The 17,876-nt window shown below is 39.8% G+C and overlaps 1 protein-coding gene across 4 annotated transcripts in view; it reads right to left on the bottom strand.

Moving 5' to 3' along the window:
- Positions 1–17,876, bottom strand: part of LOC122649970 (nuclear pore complex protein NUP205) — a 124,214-nt gene that overhangs the window by 80,881 nt on the left and 25,457 nt on the right. For all 4 annotated transcript variants that reach the window (XM_043843239.1, XM_043843237.1, XM_043843238.1 and 1 more), the window contains exons 11-15: positions 12,794–12,955; positions 6,714–6,830; positions 6,433–6,639; positions 3,479–3,580; positions 3,197–3,340 (exon numbers count right to left, since the gene is read on the bottom strand). In XM_043843239.1, coding sequence (XP_043699174.1) covers positions 3,197–3,340; positions 3,479–3,580; positions 6,433–6,639; positions 6,714–6,830; positions 12,794–12,955 — 732 coding nt within the window. The remainder of the gene's footprint in view (positions 1–3,196; positions 3,341–3,478; positions 3,581–6,432; positions 6,640–6,713; positions 6,831–12,793; positions 12,956–17,876) is intronic.

Here is a 17,876-nt window from a genome sequence, read left to right as displayed (position 1 = left end):
GGTTTAAATGTGTTTATTAAGCTTAAATAAGGCTGTCCATGAAGTTTCAGGCCTAGATATGGCCAAATACCCCCCGAGATGGACCCTCGAAATATTGCAGAAAAAATGCAATATTTCGGTCATATTTTGTGATATTTCGGGTATCTCGGATATCTCGGTAGGCCCGAGATACCGAGATATCGCGAAATATTAAACCTTGTTACGGACAACATCATCCTTTGCTTTGAGATTGTTCGAGGCTTCGAGATCGCAAATCTCACTCTCCTGCGGCCCTTATGAAAATTTACCTTCACAAAGCTTTTGACTCCTTCCGTTGGGATTTCATTTGCGATGTGCTCTCCCAAATGGGCTTCCCCTCCGCTTTTGTTTGTTGAATTTATGCTTGTATCTCCTCCCCCTCCTCTGTTCTTGTCAATGGCTCCCCCGCTAACTTTTTTCACTCTAAAGTCGGCATTCACCAAGGCTGCCCTCTCTCCCCCTTTCTTTTCTCCCTGGCTTTGGAGGTCCTCTCTAGGAGCCTCCAATAAAAAACTGACCTCCATCTCATCTCCCCTATCCCCAAGTGCAAGCATATCAATCTTACCCATCTGGCCTTTGCAGATGACTTGATGATTTTCTCAAAGGCCTCCCCCTCCTCTATCTCTGCCATCATGGATTCCCTCCGCCTCTTTGAGTCTCTCTCGGGCCTCCTCTTTCTGGCATCCCCGAGTCAGACAAAGAGACCCTCCTGCGCCTGACTGGCTTCTCTATTGGTTCTCTTCCTGTTAAATATCTCGGCCTCCCTCTCATTCCCGCCAGACTGACCAGCCACCACTGCGCTCCCATGCTGGATAACATCTGTAAGCGTCTTCAGCTCTGGAAAGGTAAACTCCTATCATGTGCTGGCAGACTTGAGTGCATTCGTTCGGTCCTCCAAGTTCCTATATCCATTGGTGTGGTATCTTCAGTATCCCTAAAGCCACCATCAAGGCTATGGAGCACCTCTTCTGTGCTTTCCTCTGGAAATGGAATGACACCTCTAAATTCCTCCACCCAATTAGTTGGAAGTCCATTTGTCTCCCCAAATCTGAGGGAGGTCTTAGCATTCGTCGCATTCGCGACTATAATACTGTGGGCATCCTCAAGCTTATTTGAAAAATCTCCTCCCGCCAAGATTCCATCTGGGTCAATTGGGTTTATTCCCACCTCCTCAAGACAGACTCCATCTGGTCTGCCTCTATTCCCTCTGACTCCTCTTGGATTTGGCGCAAGATTCTCCTCCTCCGGCCCCTCGCCCTCCGAGGTTTATCAACCTCTATTGTTGATGGCTCCTCTACCTCTCTTTGGCTTGATCCTTGGCATCCTTTAGGGGTTCTTTACAACTTCTTTGGTCCCAGATCAATTTATTCTTCTGGTCTTCCAAAAGCCAACCCACTCTCCTCCCATTTTTCTCTTGGCTCCTGGACCCCCCTCCTCTCTCATCCCTCTATCTTCTCCCAAATCTGGCCGTCCCTCCCTCCCCTTCATCCTTCCCCCCCCCCCTTTCATGCGGATAAGGTTATTTGGCTCCCCTCCCCCAACAGCCTCTTTAGCTCCAGCTCAACCTAAAATTTTGTTCGAGACCCTAGTCCCAATGTCCCCTAGCACAATTTAGTTTGGTTCAAGGGCCATATCCCTCGCCATAGCTTCACAGTCTAGAGAACCCTTAGACTTTGCCTCTCCACCCAAGCCTTCCTTATCCACCACAATATCCTTGTCTCCCCCTCTTGCACCCTTTGTTGGAATGGCCACAAAGACCTTACCCACCTTTTCTTTGCTTTCCCATTCACCTCCCCCATCTGGAAAAAAGCCCTATCCTCGATCTGGCCTCATTGCAGGAAAAATCCTTGCCTTTGAGCAAGAATGGCTCTAGCTGGACATGACATTCTTAGGGACCTCTATCTGTGACACTATTGGGAAGCTTGTGTTTGACGCCACTATTTATCATATCTGGATGGAAAGGAACCTCAGGAGATGGACTTCCAAATCCCGATCCTTTGATTTGATTTGGAAAGCCATCTCCTTTGATGTGTCCTCTAAACTTAATTTCATTCGGCATAGGCACTTTTTGGATACCCCAAGGAACAGGCATATTGTTGTATCTTGGGGTCTTGATCTGTCTCTCTTGCAGTCTCCCACCTTTGCGTAGATTGGGTAGCTTGTTCCCCCCCCCCCGCTCTTTCTCCTTGCCCCCTCCTAGAGTTTGGTATTATATTTATTCCCCAAAAAAAAAAGTTGCTATCTACATTGTCAGTAATCTGGTATTTCATGAAAGAACCAAACACATTGAAGTTGACTACCACTTTCTAAGGAGTGCAGTTATGAAGAAGTTGATTGTTACTCCATTTTTCTCCCCTGCAAATCAGTTGGGTGCTATGTTTACCAAGCCTCTATTTAGCCCTATTTTCTAGAAGGGTTGCTTCAAGCAGGGCATGGGTAATTTTTATGCTCCAGCTTGAGGGGGAGTGTTAAGATATGTACTACCGCAGGGGTCTAACCCTGTGGTCATGTGTTAATTAGTTGTTAACCACAATAGGAGTGTCTGATAGAAGAGTTAAGAGTATGGTCAAGTGAGTTGTTAGAGTTGTTAGCTATTTAGTATACTTCTTTACTTGTAATTAGTTGTATGCTTAGTAGGATTTCTATAAGGGATCTGATTCTGTTATTATAAATACATTACCATTGACCACGATAGGAATTCACTGAATCTTATCGTGGTCTATGGGATTCTCTTCCCCCTCAATCATCTCTCCCCTTTCTTCGATTCTTCTCATCTAAGGACTGGTTTAGGGCTCTTTGCTGCTACAGTATCTACAGAGGAAACCAGTATAACATGCAATATACTGGTTTCCTCTGTAGATACACCCAATGTTGAACCACAAGAAAGACAAACAAAAATATTCAAACATAACAAAGTGTCGTAATTCACCCAATGTTGAATCACAAGAAAGTGAAACCCAAACCACCGACAAACTGGTGCATCCACCAATACTGATTATGACACTCAAAAGCAATAGAAAAATAACCACTTAGAGCACAATATGACAATAATGAATGGTCAAGGGAACCTATACAACAGAAAATTTGCATGAGTAAACAATTTCGTTATATGATAAACTTACAGGATCAAGTAAACTTTATATACATAAATAATTCCAATACTGCCCTCACTGTGTACCTGCATAGCCACTTGCTGTGCACCATTTAAGACAGAAGGGCCAACAACCACTGGTAGATCATACTGCTCAAGGTAACTCCAAATAGTATCCTTCATGCCAGGAGAGACTTGAATGAAAGCAGCTATGGCATTCCGCAGTGCGCCCTTAAGAAACATGTAAGATAACAATTAAGGGAAAACAAGCTGGGAAAATCCAATTAAATCTCTAACCTTCAGTTCAGGAGTTCAAACTTCATAACTAGAAACCTGAAAAGGTAATCAGAATTAAGAGACAATTTTCACCTTCACATAAGGAGGCACATTCTCATAACTAAGAAGCTTGAATAAGGGTTCAATATCTGGAAACCAGTTCTTCCGTTCAATGGGGTTCCCATTTTCCACAACCTACATTAATTAAAATTAAAAGCATCAACCCATTAGGAAATTAAAAAACGAGCACATATTAGGAATTCGCATGCATAGCTCCCCACCCCAAACCCCCCCCCCCCAAAAAAAAAACAAAACAAAATAGAGAGTAAAGAAAGCACAGCCAATCAATTTGATTGAGCAGAAATCAAAAAGATGAAACAAGAAAAGACAGGTAGTAACCTATGAAACTTGATATGAAGTAGGGGGGAAGGGATCTACACGCAACGCCGCCTGCTTGTATTGGCAAATCCCACGCCAAGCCAATGGGGTCACAGAAGGAGTGCTTCACAATTCATTTACCGAGGGAGGCCACATGGTAAGGGAGAAGAGAGTGTGTGAGAAAGCGTGTATAACAGCAGTGTGTATATTTTTCCATGAAGTTGTGTGTCACAAATAGAAGGTCTCAGACACAGTACCCCTAAGAAGTCTGATATGCCAAGTAGTTGAGAATTTAATATATTTTGAAATATAAGCAACTTGGGAAGAAACTTCATCACGATGATTAGATATGCATTCTAATCATACAAATCAACTGGAAAAATGGAAACTTAAGATTCCTTCGTATTAGGAATGATACATATGCACAACTTGTCAAACATGGATCTCTAGCAATTGCCCCCACCCTTCCTGCTGCAACAGGGGAACATACTTGGAGTACCCCAAATAATTTTCCTCCTAGTTAGTTTATTGCTCCCTAAGTAAAGCCCCTCACCTGAGATGGATAATTCCTCCCTTTTACCTGTCATTCCAATTTTGGTGCAAAAATTGCCATAACATGGTAACAGGGTGGGGAATCAATAGCGAAATCTAGAATTCTGGATAAAATGTTTCAACATGTGTCTTTTCCCAAGGCCGAGACAAGGTATTTGAATCAGCCTCGAATACACCAGACATGCACCAAATAGCAACCTAAGGAAACTAATGTAGTCCTAGATAGGTAGGAGACCTACTAGGAGCCAGATAACAGGATCAATAGCAAAAGGGGTTGCTGGTTCGAATGGACAGCACTAGGTTTTAGGATGGGAATTTGGGAATGGGTCTTATATGGCTTTAATATGCAGGTCTAGGGTGCTTTTATGGCACATAAATAATAGGATTTGGGAAGGTTTTAAAATTCTGCAATTCTGGACAGAATTGAGTTGCAGGCTTTGGGTTTTAATGGAATGGAGGAATGGAAGGGACAGAGTGGGAGTTATGAGCAGGGTTTAGGATCGAGTGTAGGGGGTGTTAAGGAGAGGCTGTGGTTTGAATTTGAAATAATTCTAATGGTTAAGTATGGCTGGGCAGCAAGATCTAGGGTTTAATGGAGTAAGGGTTTATGGGATTCAAACCAAAAATAAAGGGGATCGATTGGGGAAAAGGATTAGAGGGTTAGAAGAAGAAATTGGGAGTCAAACTTACTGGAGATTCCACTGACAGCAGCTTGAACAGATGTGAAGAATAGAACCACCTTCGAATTGAATAAGATCCTCCCAGTCGTCACAGCGTAAGGAGTCAACCGGATTCCACCAGTCCCTTTCCACCTTGATAGAACCACAAGGATGCACACTCACAAGGAGCAACACTCAACAGAGCAGGGCAGCAGCAATGGCAGCAAACAAAAGTTTTTCATTAATCAAAATTCGTGTTCAAGGCTTTGCCCCCTTACAACCTTATATAAAAGACTCAAAAATAGACTTCTACTCTAAAAAGGAAAGGCCTAACCCAATCCTTAACCTATTAGGTAACTTAAACTGACTAAGAAACTAAAATACTAAAAGAAATAGACTCAAAACCTGGTTGGACTTATAGAATCCTAATCCAGCCCAACTTACATCACACGACCACTTAGACAAGTCACATGATCACTTAAGTGATCACATGACCACTAATTATATAAAAATCAAAACTAAGGAATCAAAATAGCTAATCCCGTATGCAACCTAATTACCCATATTTTAGGCTCATAAAAGTGGTCTATTACATAGATAGCCCATGGGATCAAAGGCCCAACATACATATAACCCAACCCTAGACTTATTTCTAAAGAAACAAGCCCATTTCAGTGGTGAATCTGCATCAGAAACATTATACAAAAACCAATGGTATAAATCAACAATAGTTGAATGCACTCTTTATTATGGCTTGACCCACAAAAAGGTTCCAACCTGCCTTTATTTGAAACCATTAAAACTTCTTTTTCCCTAAATTATTCGAAAAATACTCAGCTGACTGTAGGATAAAAACAAAATAATATTTTAAAAGGTCTCCTAAATCTAACCTAGGAAACAATGCTCCAATTATCCAACTGCTATTAGGAGAAAATACCTTCCCTATAATCAATGTTCCAACCTTCCAAGTACCATTAATAACCTCCCAATGACACAACATTGGAGGAAAGATTTTCTTTCTCCCACTCCTTCACTCAAGAGTAAAGACTTTCTCCCCTATTCAGGAGAAGCAACCACACAAGCAAAACCTTTTTCACATATGCCTAGGAACTCCATTCTGTGATCCCATGTAATCTTCTCTCATCCACCTACCCTGTTTCATTCTGTGTCAATTGGCAACACCTAGGAACTCCATTCTGTGATCCCATGTAATCTTCTCTCATCACCTCCCTGTTTCATTCTCTTTCAACAGGAGTCCTACATCCCTTTCAATGTGTTATATCAATGCCATCCCAAATGAACAATTGAAAGATCTAACAAAATAAAGATGATAGATTGGGCTATGGGTGCATACTAATGTGACTCCATTGGAACAATGCCTTGTAAACTAAAATGTTAGATAAAGCCAGAAGAAAGTTGCAAATCATATAAAATTTGCACAAACAAAGTAATTCAAACCTTTTGAAGAACGTTCAAATAAGCAACAAGTGCTCTTGCGTCACCCTCCTGAAACTCGGGTAATACAGCTCCAGTACTTTGAAGGGATTGTTTGAACTTCTGTTCATAAATCGACAAACAATCAAACAGAGTACTCCAACCAACAGAGCGGAAGGTTTTACCCTGCAGTAGCTCATAAACTTTGGAAGCACCCTCCTGAGTGGAAGCCTGAGAAAAATACAATACATAAACTTAAGTATATACCTAAAGATATGAAATGGGTTGAAGCATGTTTAACATACCAAGGCACTGAGCATTTTCAAGAAACCCACAAGCGTTTGAAAATTAGTATGATCCTCTCCAGCAAAGTTTACGAATGTCCACAAGACTTCATTGCCGGACAATAGCTCCGGTTCCTTCTGGTAAAACGTAATGCACAGCAGAAGGTGATTAATTCTTCTTTCCAAAAAAAAGAAAGAAATATAACCAACAAGATGTATGCAAGCCAACAGTACACTAGACATCAGCTTCATCTGAGGGGAGAACAGAAAGACTATGCAAAACAACTCAAAAATGCCTTCTCTCATCTCAACCCTTTTGAGGCTACTGTGGTTGGTCAGAGATAAAAAGAAACAACTTTTAAGATAATCAAAGTCCCACACTTGTCAGAAAATAATGTAAATGGCAAGTGAAACAAAGCTATATACCAGCATAAAAAAGACAGGAAAATGGATACAGCAAGCCACAGTTAAACCAAATAACTATAAAGAAAGATGCAATAACCTTATTTTCTAAAATAGGCCTCTCAAAGTTATATGGGATGGACACAAATAAAATTCTCATTCAAGAAAATAAAAGCAGTTGATGAATGGTATCACATCAGTTGTAAAATGCGCACAATAGTAGGAATAGAACCATCTGAAAAAAGTTTATTAAGCCCCCTCTACTCCCATAAAAAGAGCTTGGGGGAGGAGTAAAGGATAAACTTAAACATGGGAGAAGATACAATAATGGTATATAAAGAAAAGATATATTTTAATTTATAGTAACTTGTATAAGAAAATTTATTAGAAAGAAATGAAGAACCTATAAGAAGCCCCAAGGCTGCAACCACTACTACAAAGTATAATGAAAAGGAAAGAATGGGGGAGGGACTGGGAGAATACCCTCGGCCCCCCAGGCTATATGTCCCAGATGTACAATCTCGTTCTTAACAAGAAACCCACCTAATGGGTTGACTAATCTTGCCACCCATTGAACAAGATGTGTTATAATGTACCTAAAAATACAAATGATCTGCAATTTTAAGTCACGACATGAACCTGTTCACGCTGACAGATAAATGGATATCTACGAGGACCAGTCCTCAATAACCAGACTAGGCATAAACACTGAGAAGCCTTTCCCTTTAGAGAATGGCTATTTTTTATTTTCTTGGAGAATGAGGACTGCCAATTCAATTGCCGATGAGTTGGCTAGGGAAGGAATGGGAAGACAGTCTCTGTACATGGATCTGTATCCTTTAGTGTAAGACATCTTATTTGGCTTTGGCCTTTGGCCATTTGTTCTTGTTGTTGCCACTTGCCATATCTTAGGGCCTGTCCCATTTATGGGCTAGAAGACTTTGGCCTTATGCTGTTGTTGTTTTACTTTATCCAGTATCTATCTCCTCTTTAAAAAAATCATCTGTTATCTATCAACAACAACAACAACAAAAACCTCAAGAACTAGAGAATGATATAATCTAAGACATGGTATGCTACAAATGAAGCACTCATGTATCCTCTTGCAAACCAGTCCAGAAAAAAGCATAGGTAATTGATTAAACGTTTGTAAATAACCAAGTGTGCTTGTGCTAGATTAACTTGCTTCCAGAGGAGCCCCCATGGACAATATGCTTTACAGTTTGTTCAGTTATGGGGGAATTCAATTCCAATAAAGTTTCAATACCAAGTATTCTAAACTAACAATAAACATGTCTCTCACTGAATCGCTGTAGTGAGTGAAAATGTCACTGAAAACATCCTTCAGTGCTGACCTCCATGGAGGTTTGAAACAATCTTCAAATCGCCTATTGGTCCTCCCCTAAAAACTGCAACCTCTTAATCAAGCATCTATCCTAAAGAACAGCTTTTACTTGTCCATTAGGATGTCATACAAACCTTAGAATAATTAAAAACATTGCTGAAAGCCTTTCATGAGGTTTAATGAAGCAAGAAAAACTTTTTTTACTTTGGATCATTACGAGGAAGTTTGCTCAGAAGAGGAAATAAGGTGTCAAAAGCACTTTCCTATTACACAGGGTATCAACTAAAGGCTACGAAGAATGATTAACGAGTCTCCACCGGTTAGACATAATATCAGAATTGTGCTTGTGTGAGAATTCCTTATAGAGAAACTAGTCATTACTTTGCAAGCCGGCTGTTAATCTGGTTCCATATAAGTATGTAGTCGTCAACGGCCAAGCTATTTCTGGCTAACCAAAGACGCCACCCAAAAAAAGAAAAAAGAATTGCTTGCCGGAATGTACGACAGTACGACTATGACAGCTATCCATGAGAGGAGTAGCTAGCACTCAGAACCCTCAATGTACCTGCATCCCCAGACTATCATCCTCTATAACACTTAACCAACTAGGATGAAGAGGAAGGAGATAGAGGATATTCTTGCCAAAGACCTCTTCAGATCTGATAGAGTTAGGGTATCCATTTATAGGTATGGACAGACGAACTGAAGACTAACAAGCCTCCATTCATCACTACAATTTCATTGTAATCTCATTCTTCTAATGACATGATCAAGAAAGCCCAAATCAACATTGTCACAGATTTGGCAGAGGTCAACTTTGCCATATCAGTTCAACATTCCCCCCCCCCCAATTCTTCTGGAACCAATACTCTCATCATTAGCTGTCAAAAAGGTGAAGAAAGCTTCATCAAACCTCACGAAAGCATTCATTGTCCAAATCTGAAGCCAAGGACTTTGTCTCTTATCATGTAACAGCTACTCATAAGGCTGATACCACAGAACCTTTCAGTTCTCAGCACCTTCAATTTTAGGAATGAAACTATAAAATAAATGTGAAGTCACTCCCTGAGTCAAGGTGGCTATCTCAAGCAAGAACTCCTGGAAAACAGCCATCAAATCATCTTTAGCAAGTTCATATACCAGGAGCGTTCATAGAACTTCACAGAAAACCCATCCAAACCTTGGAACCCTTCGTCTCATTTCAGAAACTTCTTTACTTCATCTTCCTAGTGAGGATAAAGAACTAGAATTGCCCAGTGCATTAATAGGTTAATGTTTTACATGTATAATGTACACACATGGATACAAGTGGATACAATGCAAAGTTTAGGATATTCTTGGGAAATACTTTTAATGGCATGTTTAGGAAGTACATAAGAAGATAAATTAATTTTAGGCAAAAGATTCCCTGGTCTGCAGACTCTGCCACTACTCTGCACACCTAGTTGAGCCACATGCAAAGTACATAAGAAGATAAATTAATTTTAGGCAAAAGGTTCCCTGGGTTGCACACCTAGTTGTGCCACATGCAAAGGTAATGTAGCAATTCTGACCACTCAATATTTAGGAAATGACCCAGATAGGCCACGTGCATAGTTGTCTAGGCCACTAGGCAACCCAATGCTTTGGAGGGGCGCCTAGGCGACAAGGCGTCCTCCTAAGTGTTGCCTAGGAACCCTAGGCATGCAGTACATATATGATATATGTAATTAGCAATGATAATCGCTTGTATGCAGCATATAATCACATCAATGCAATATGATAAAATTATGCTAGTAATGACTTAATGGGAAAAGGCTGGGCACACTGCCGGCGTATCGTATGCTAGCACGTGGTGTCTATCTCTCTCTTCCCCCTCCCCCATTGAAATGACCCCCCTGCCCCCTCCTGTATAATGCTCCGTGTCGTGCTCCCAGTGGTGTCGCCCGCTAGCTTACTGCACACAGGCGGTGTGCCAACCCCTCTCCCTGACTTAATATTAGAAAATCAACATATAATAAACAAAGAATAGGATATAATACAAATATATGCATTGAAATACAAAGGAATAAACATAAATCGATGTAAACTCGTGAAGTCAGAAGTGTCAATAAGGCGTGCTATCGCCTTGGACCCAAGAAAGAGCCTGGATGCCTAGGAGACGCCTTGGCAACTATGGCCAAATGTTAAATCCCATCCACAAATTCAATCTTTACCCTTAAATGTATGTCCATGCATCATTTTGGTAACCATGAACCTCCTGGTAATCCAAAAATACATTTTATATTTTTTATTTTCCATGTAGTTAACTTCATTTAGGCTTCACATGTAAGCAAGGGACCTTGGGATCTACCTCTCCCACCAAATTTCAACCTCATCTGACCAGCCATGTGGCAGCCTGGCAGGAAAAGAAGACTGCAGACAGGTACAGTCTGCACAGACCTGAAAACCCCTACCCATATATATATATACACACACACACACACACAGATACTAGTTTAATACATAATTAATCTTCCAAGGATAAACAAGTAGAAAAGTATTTGGGTTGCTCAGATCGGTCCTTTAGTCCACTTATATTTATTGGTCGGGCATCTTTGGTTTGCCCCAGGCTGTTATTACAAAGCTTGAAGCTCTTATGTGCTCCTTTCTTTGAAAAGGATCTGACTGCTACAGATTTCTTCACCCCATCTCTTGGGCCTCTGTTTGTCTCCCTAAAGAGGAGGGGGGATCTTGGACTTAGGCATAATAAAGAGGTTAACTGTGTTGATATCCTCATGTTGATATGGAAGATAGCAGCGAAGAAGAAAAGTATTGGCTTTGACTGGGTCTACTATAGGCTCCTCCACAATGACTCTATATGGATGGCTCCCCTCACTTCTAAAGTTCTAATGCTTCTTGGGTCTGGAGAAAGGTTCTGAAACTTAGGCCTCTTACTTACGGAGTTATCACCTTCTTGAGTGATGATGGTGCTTCCACTAGCCTATGGTTCGACCATTGGCATCCCTTAGGAGTTCTCTTTCATCTAGTAGGTGTCAGAGCTATATACAGTTTGGTTCTGACAGATTGGACAAGGTTTCCGACATTATCCAGCATGATGATTGAGTTCCTCCTTCTCCCCAGATGGCAACAATAAGCCTATTTCTGGAAGAATCAACACATCTAGAGGGAGCCATAGACAACTTGCTTCTGACATCAAAGAGAATAAGCTTATTTTCTGCTAAATTTTAGATGTGTTGATTCTCCTAGAAATAGGCTTATTTTCTGTCTCCCCACAACTTACCCACCGACCTCCTCCCTCTCTCTCTCTCTTCTACACCTATCGCCCTCTCAATTTTCTGCTAAATTTTCTCCCCACAACTTACCACCAAACTCCTTTCTCTCTCCATTCCAGCTCATCGATTTCAATACTTAGGAATATTTTGTTTCTTATTTTAATCATTGGGTTCTGGCACATATTCTCATGAAATCTGAAACATTAGATCCAGGATTAGATCTGGCCATATAAACCATCAGATTAGAATCTTCTTCCAACAATCCTTAATTGAGCCCATCACTTGTAGATCCACTATTCGATCTGTATTATCCATACAGGTGGAAATCTGTTTCAATCAACTGTGCCTTAAACCATTATGAAGAACCCAAGAGGGACAGCAAGTTTTAGTTCCATTTGAAGTTCCAACTTCCAAGAGCACATCTGAAGCTTCAATTTAAACCATGAACAGTCGCTAGTCGCTACAACTATCTTTTCTTCGTTTTTTATTTTTAACTTCAAAAGATGAAGTTGGATCATATGCTATTTAACACCAAAAGTTAGCAATTATATTCAAAGATTTGAAATGCAATCCATGAGAACCAGTATTGCAGTCCCTCTTTAAGCCACCGAATGGAGGCTTTTTAATTCCATGAGTTTCCAAACTTGCAGCTAATCTAGATAAGGGTCCATGACGCAATGACATCTCAACTAGACAACAAACTTAAAATACAGATTAACGGTAGTTGACTGAACACAGTAATCTATACAAGAGAGACATGCACTCTAACAAATATTTAACTCTAACCCACCAAATGCAACAATTAGAAAGACTTCGACATACATACAGAACAACTCACATTTTCTATTGGGAAAAAACTTGTCCACGTGCCTATTATTAAATAAATCCCATAGCATAATGCATCAGACATAAATACCCAATCATGAATTGAAGTAACAACACTCATAGCATAATGCATCATACATAAATACACACCAATGAACCAAAGCAACAACACTCTGAAATGATGACATACTGATTCAACAATTATCTGTTCATAAATAAGGTATAAAAATAGAATAGCTACAAATGATTAAGAAAATAAATAAATAAATACTGACCTGATAGATTTCGCTAACCAATTCCAAAAGAGAGACAAATGGTTGGGGACTACTTTCAATGGTCTCTTGAGAATTCGCATCAATGCCATGTCTGAGATCATGTGATCCAGCCACGAGGTAAGGGCTGAGTGCACTCATAGCCTGCTCCTTCATTTCTTTCACCTAAAAGAGAGTTTTCACAACCAAGTGAATCAAAGGTAATAAATATGAAACCCAAACTGGAAGAAGATTCAAAGAATCGCACAAACACAGCCCTCTCCATCTCACATGACTAATGGTTGGAGAATATTAGAAAACTCAGATTAATCATAATCCCTGTCATTGTAGCAGTCATCATCTCATTATTTTAAAACTATTATAATGTCTATATTTTAATAGGTTATTAGAATGGTTCCTCAATAGTCCGCCAAGGCATTATAAATGTTCTGAAACCTGCCTCTCAACCTGCTTAGTGGACTGGGTTCCACGGCCACTGGTTATACAGCTTAGCAAACCCAAGGGCATCCATGGTATCTGATATATCAAATTACTAAAGGAAAAAAAAATACTTGCAAAACATTAAACTTTATTTATTCATTCGAGCATCTGAAATTCTGAATGAATCACCGAATAGACTGGATAACATATTCAACCACTGAACTGAACCTTCAATACAGATGTGCATTCTTGCAATTGTTTGAAACATTAAAATCATTTTTAACCACTTCCAAATTTGTTTCAGGATGAAATCTGACCAGTGAGATGGGTGTGGGGTGCTCTATCACATGGACACATACGCGTCCATCCAAATATGCCATGTGGCAAGTGATAAAATAAAGAAAAAAGTCCAGCCAGGAAAGTGAGTTCCAGAGTTCATAGAAAACCAAAAATCTGAAACTAATTGAAGAATAGATGAAAACAAGCCAGGACTGTAGTTGAAGAAATAGAACCTGCGAATAGTGACAGAAACAGTGATGGACTTAGCATATAGTGAGCCGAAAGGAGGCAAACAAGCCAAACAGTGAACCGAAAGAGGGATTAACACTACTACATGAACAGTATCAATGAATAATTTAGGAAGTAGTGAAATTAAAAGATGAACGTAAAAGAAGAATGATAAAGCAAAAATAAGTAACGAAAGATGAGAGAAGACAAGAAATATTAAGGTTCCCACAACAGAGCTTCTCCACCAACTAACAACTTTTCTATCATTTCAAAAGCTGTGTGAGAACCAAAGGTTTTTCAGACCGGACCGAATATGATCACGGACTGAAAGGTTTCAAATTGACAAGGAGTCGCCACCTAGTTTAGTGTCTAGAACCCACATATAATTACACACAAGAAAAGCTATTGACTCCACTCCAAACTGATCCAACCAAAGGTCGGGTTCATGTCAGATTGCAGTTTGAGGAAGGTGTTAGGCACCTCGGTCCACCCGGTTAAACTGGACTGCAACCATAGGTATGCTAAACAAGTCTAAGCCATACACATCATGACTTAAAAATTAAACTAAAAGAAGGAAGAGAATGACTCACCTCTTTACAGCTGTGCTGCGTGGTCAGGTTACTGAATGTAAAACAAATATATACAAAACCCTAAAATCTAAGCAATATATCACCTTGACTGAGGTTAGGAACATGTTGAAAATTACGAAAACACAACTGCGCGTGTGAGCATGGCATATAAGCAACCAAAACATGAAGGTTACACACATATATTGAATATACATAACATGATAAACAGAGAAATTACATAATAAAAAATAAACAAACCTAAGAAATTCGTGCACATGCAAAAGACCAAAATATCCCTAGGCAAAGGAAAAAACTTAAGAAAACGAAGGAGTAAAACCCTACACGGAAAACCAACTGTGAAAACCATGAAAACATGGTAAAACATCAATCTAAACATAAATAAAAGCATCATCAAAGATAGAAAATCAAATCAAAGGCCAAAAACAAAAGAATAAAAATGAAGCACATACAATATGAAACCAGTTGGCTAAACGAAGAAGTTCCAAAGCAAAACAGTAAAAAGGGCTCAGAAAATAGCTAAAAATGGCGATAAAAGACTAAAAATAGATCTAAACAATGGCATAAAACATCTAAATAAAACTACGAGAACATGCTCTAAAACATGGTAGTATGGTACATCCACCACTCTACTGAGGGTAGTAGCGACGTACCCTCAGTAAACAGAGGATCTCTAGCCATATAACCAACGAAATTGGGCGAAATCAACAGCAAAAGAACGAAGACTCACCTGGCTTCAACTTTCGTGAAGGATGTAAGAAGGTTGGAGCAGCCTATACTCAGGTTCGGAGAAGCTCAACTCGGGACTGCTGCAAGGGACTAGCAGAAATCAAAGCTCTCTCTTGGGAACTTAATGTAGTCCTAGATAGGTAGGAGGCCTACTAGGAGCAAACAACAAGATCAAACAACAAAAGGGGCTGCTGGTTCGAATGGACAGCACTAGGATTTAGGTCAATTCCTAGGGTTTGGGTTGGATATTGGGAAAGGGGTTTATAGGGTATTAATGGGCAGGTCTAAGGGGTCAATATGGTATTAAAATAATAGGATTTGGGAAGATTTTAAAATTCTGCAATTCTGGACAGAATTGAGTTGCAGATTTTAGGTTTAATGGAGTGGGGGAATGAAGGGGTTGTAGTGGAGACTAAGGGCTGTGTTTAAGGTCGAGTGTAGGGAGAGGTGTGGAGAATATAGGCTGGAAGTATGGTTCGAAATTGATGGCCAGATCTGTAGTTATGAGGGAGTCCTAGTTGAGGTAGGAGTTGTAGGTTTAATGGAAATTAGGGTTTGATGGATGGAGGGGGGTGTGGATTAGGTTAGAGGATGAAGAGGGGAAGGATATATGTAAAAAACTAAGATTACTTACTAGTTTGATCTCCTTCAAAGGCAGCAGCAGCAGCAGCAGCTTGAAGAAGCTCGATTGAATAAGAAGAAAGACCTCCCAATCTACAAGATGCAAGGAGTCGATCGGAGTCCACCAATCCCTTCAACCTTGATATTACTCATAAGGCACACTCACGATGGAGCAAAGGCAGCAAGCATAAAGCTAATTTTTATTAATCAAATTCGTATTCAATACATGGCCCCCTTAGAACCTTATATAAAAGACTCAAAATTAGACTTAGACACTAAAAAGGAATGGCCTAACCCAATCCTTAACCTATTAGCTAACTTAAACTGACTAGGAAACTGAAATAGACTCAAAATAGAGTCCTAATGACTTAAAAACAACTTAAACTACTTAAAATAAAAGAAGATTCCCTACTAGCCAATAGGATATAAGAACCTCTTAGCCAATAGGATCACTTCACTTAAATTAGACCAATTGAACCAATTGGATGCAACCAATTTAAACCGGTTCAATTAAAAACATAAAAATAAGACTAAGTATTAGGCTAATCCCATATGCAACCTATATACCCCTAGTTTAGGCTCATTAAAGTGGCCTATTATATAGAAAACCCTTGGGATCAAAGGCCCAACATGTATGTAACCCAACCCTAGACTTATTCCCAATGAAACAAGCCCTATTTGATGATGAATCTGCATCAGAACTTTTTTCAGACTATCTAAGGCCTTATGGGAGCTCTTAGAAATAATGTGAACCTCAGTGTGAGGGCCTTCAAGCCTAGGGTGTTACCCATGTCTAAGGCAAGCTGATGTAGTATCACTTGACTGGTTAGACCAGCATGATAGGCTTTGGAGACCCAAACCTAGATGGAACCGGTCGAGTTTCTGGTCCACTAAGGGTTGGAAGTAGTATATTAGTTTATTTATTTAGTAGTTTATTTAAGTCTTTTATTTGTTAGAGTTGCATACGTAGGATATGTTTCTGTTTCACATTACAAGTAGGATTCTTGATTGTTTATTAAGCAATGTAATCCAACATTGGAGAGACAGAGATCGAATAGTGAATATTGGAATTGTTGGTGCTCATTGTGCGGGAGTTTGTGTGTTATATCTCTTCCCCTTCCCTTGCAACTATTTCTTCTCGGATTTCCCCTCTTATCTATCGGCCCTCCACCACAAGCATTCCTTATCCCAACTCTTAGAGAACTCCTTAGTTCTAAGGGGAATAGCTGGTTTTGGGGTAGAGATGGATTCAAACTCCATCAATCAAGTTGTGCAAGGATTGTGGTTGATTCCAACACTCATAGCAACCTCCACCACGTCCTCTAGGGTCTCTAGAAGTATCTAGGTGAGTTTAAGATCGGCAAAGACGAGATACAGCCGATGCAAACTGAGACTCGAAGAGTCCACAACACTGGAAATACCCAAAATCCGGCACAAAAAGCATTCTGGTCAGCACTCAACAGGACTTGGCTGGCACCGGCCCCAATCAGCTCAATTGCTGCCTAAGGCTGGCACTATAGTTGTCAAGGTGTCGCCTAGGCGTCCAAGGGGACTTGTAGGTGCCTAGGCAGCTGCCGCCTTACTTGCACTAGTTTAATTAGTATCGAACTAGGTTCTAACACTTATTTATAAGTAAATGTTTTTATATTTGTTATTTCATTTACTTGAGTTATTATTCATAAATAAGTAAATACCCCCTATTTGAATCCAATAAAAATAGTTTGAAAATCAAATTCCAAAAGGATAAAAAGTCAACCCCCAGTTCAAGAACAAAAACTCGATTTTTGGCAGTAGGTGAAATTTTCAACTTTCTAATGTTGGGGTTTTTCTCAAATCTAAAAATTCCATAAATCTTAATATGGTAAAACATTGCTAAAAACCAAAAGTGCTGTAAAATATTCATTTGTATTGATATTTAAAAAAAAAAAATTCATTCAGAGCGATTTCAACAGCATTCGTGCACACCAAATAAGGTTTGACCAGAACATAACTCCTTCAATATAAATCAGATTTAAGCAGTCTTGGATTTGTTGGAAAGCTAGTTTTGTGCTCTACCTAATACAAAAAGTCTTATGTAAAAATAAATCATTTGATCAATCAAATTTGTTAGAGAACAAAAACATTTCTCTAAATCGAGAGCAGGTTAATTGCTTATTGATAAGATCATATTTTCTAAGAATAGCATAAACCAAATGTGAGACTAGGTATGCCTGAAAATGACC

The sequence above is a fragment of the Telopea speciosissima genome, chromosome 2, assembly GCF_018873765.1.
Source record: "Telopea speciosissima isolate NSW1024214 ecotype Mountain lineage chromosome 2, Tspe_v1, whole genome shotgun sequence".
Classification (NCBI taxonomy): Eukaryota; Viridiplantae; Streptophyta; class Magnoliopsida; order Proteales; family Proteaceae; genus Telopea; species Telopea speciosissima.
Note: the sequence above shows the minus strand (reverse complement) of the source record. Positions and strands in the feature narration are given on the sequence as shown.